The following is a 2,500-nucleotide window of genomic DNA, read 5'->3' on the forward strand; positions in this document are numbered from 1 at the left end:
AATCTTACTGACCACAACCTTTTCTATACTACTGTTTAAAAAGTAAAAATATATTCTATATCATAAAACCCCCAATTTCTGAAGCTGAAGGTCTCTGTACAGTACCTGAGCCGGATTTATCTGCGTCATTTCTTCTTTCTCCTTGATAATACTGCTGCCCTGCAAACTACGCTGGAGCTGCTGCCGGAGCTTCGCAATCTGGAAATCATATTTTTTCCATCAGCGAAAGATATAAAGAAGAAACAAACAGTGACATAAAATCTAACTTTAAGATGACTGATGCATGCAAGATGACATGACTTGCACTTAACCAAACTAGCTGTATCTAACCTCACACGTTTCACCAAACAATGCTTTTTGAACAGTTTATATTACCACAGCTTGGGATTCCCAAACTAACTTTGCAAACGGACAAGAACCAATAATGGCAAGTCAAGGCATAATGCGTGGGTATGTTTGAGGATCATTATGGGTAAAGAGGCCAATTATACGCCCAGAGTGTGTCTATAAACGCATCACCACCCATCACAAAACCTGTCTGTGTGTATTTTCATGCACACCTCTATGAGACGGTCAGCGCTGCCCCATGATGCCGAGCGTTTGTGTGTGTTAACATCTCCTTCATCCTCAGTCCAAAAGCCAGGAGTCTGCATGGTAAAAACATGGTTAAAACACATGCTCATTATAGATTGTTGTGTCCTACAGAAAATATATATATATATCATGAGACCTACATATGTGAACCTTTTTTAAAACAACAGGATATTTGTGGTTGGTAAACAGCATGTGTGTCGCTTTGACCGAAACCACAACACAGCGACGAACAAACACCCAGAGCAACAGACAGCCACAGAAGATGGACACTATACGCCACAAATAAGTGCGTCTTCTTGCAGTTTTTTTTTTACACTTTGATTGAACCTGAACGTGTCGTGCTGCAACTTGAACTTCCAGCCTGTCTTTGAATGTCTTGGGTTTTGCGGTATGCCAGCTGATAAACTTCTAGGGAAGCTAAGGTGTGGAGGAATACCTCGAAATGTTTCAGCTGTTTTAGAGCGTGTAATAACAGACGATAATTAAAAGCTTTCACTTTATGCATAAAAAAAAGAAGAAAGCAAGTCGTACTGGTTTGTAACGACGTAAACCTTGTGGAAAATTTAGTAAAGAATACTTCTTTGTACCTTTGCATACTTTAAATAATGAACTAATATATGTTTATGAATACATGTTTGTATACATATGTGTCTGTGTGTGTAAATAAACATATATGTGTGTGTGTGTGTATATGTGTATACACACACACACAAAACAGACGTATGTATATGTATATATACGTATATGCATATATACTGTTGTATTACAAATTTATAAAAGGTTAAACACAGACGCCAATATAACAGTATATGCTGAATGTGTATTGTGATTTACATTCTAAGAGCAGGAAGCCCAAGCTCCGAGACAGTTATCTTTTGTCTTTCATTTCTTGAACATCTGGTAGGTGTCCTAAATCAAGTGTGAATGCTAATCCTAAGGTACAACTGTGCCTTTTGTTTCACCTATGCATTTGAATGACACCTGGATGCTAAATAGATCAAGGATCGGAAAGTTCCTGTTCTGGGCTAAGTTCCTGATCGCATTTGCATACTCTTGTTTTACTGGTCTCCACCTCTGTGTACTCCTCCCCCTTTGAAACATATATACTTCAACCTAACATGTTTCAAGTTAGATTTGTTTCTTGGAGATTTCTTGAAGATTTTCTTGGAGATTGCTTGATTTTCTTAAAGATTTCTTGAAGACTTCTTGCAGATGACTACAGCAACGAAATAAAAAAACGAACTCCTGCTTTACCAAGAATCTCCTGGTCTCTTCTTAAAAAGAAGCTAAAAAAAGTTTCCAACAGTTTTGGTGCCGTGACCCGGATAGAGCTACTCATCTGAATCCAGACTGAAACTTCAAGCTCAACAAAGATCTGACTTCGATCCAGACTGAATCTTTCAGTACAACCAAGGGTTGGTGAGTGTAACTCTATCCAAAGAACCATTACAGACCAGTACATTTAAACCTCTGCGCCGTCAGAGAAGAGTTAACAGACAGCTGTAGGGTTTGGTTAACTAGGTTATCCTCTAAAAATTCATTTTAGGGAAGACTTTATCCTCTGTTTTAGGCAGGGAAGACGTTATCCTCTGTTTTAGGCAGGAAGATTGGCATTACTTGCTAATATTTGTGTATCCTCTGTTTTAGGCAGGAAGACTTTATCCTCTGTTTTAGGCAGGGAAGACTTTTATCCTCTGTTTTAGGCAGGGAAGATTGGCATTACTTGCTAATTGTTTGTTTTATCTCTACTTTGTTAGAGAGGTTAACCATAGTTGATCTGTGTTAACAAGTGTACCCTCTGTTGAGATCGTTAAATGTTTTCTTTGTGTAAGTAACAAAAACAAAATCTACAATGTTCAAAAAGAATGCTAGACTGATTCCAACAACTGAAAAAGGTAGTCTCACA

General features: G+C 38.0%; 1 protein-coding gene across 1 annotated transcript in view; it reads right to left on the bottom strand.

The window, feature by feature from the left end:
• Nucleotides 1-2,500, bottom strand: part of LOC122356266 (glucocorticoid-induced transcript 1 protein-like) — a 16,740-nt gene that overhangs the window by 2,700 nt on the left and 11,540 nt on the right. The window contains exons 3-4 of the mRNA XM_043254796.1: nucleotides 561-647; nucleotides 106-198 (exon numbers count right to left, since the gene is read on the bottom strand). Coding sequence (XP_043110731.1) covers nucleotides 106-198; nucleotides 561-647 — 180 coding nt within the window. The remainder of the gene's footprint in view (nucleotides 1-105; nucleotides 199-560; nucleotides 648-2,500) is intronic.

Source organism: Puntigrus tetrazona, chromosome 13 (assembly GCF_018831695.1).
Source record: "Puntigrus tetrazona isolate hp1 chromosome 13, ASM1883169v1, whole genome shotgun sequence".
In the NCBI taxonomy this organism is placed as follows: Eukaryota; Metazoa; Chordata; class Actinopteri; order Cypriniformes; family Cyprinidae; genus Puntigrus; species Puntigrus tetrazona.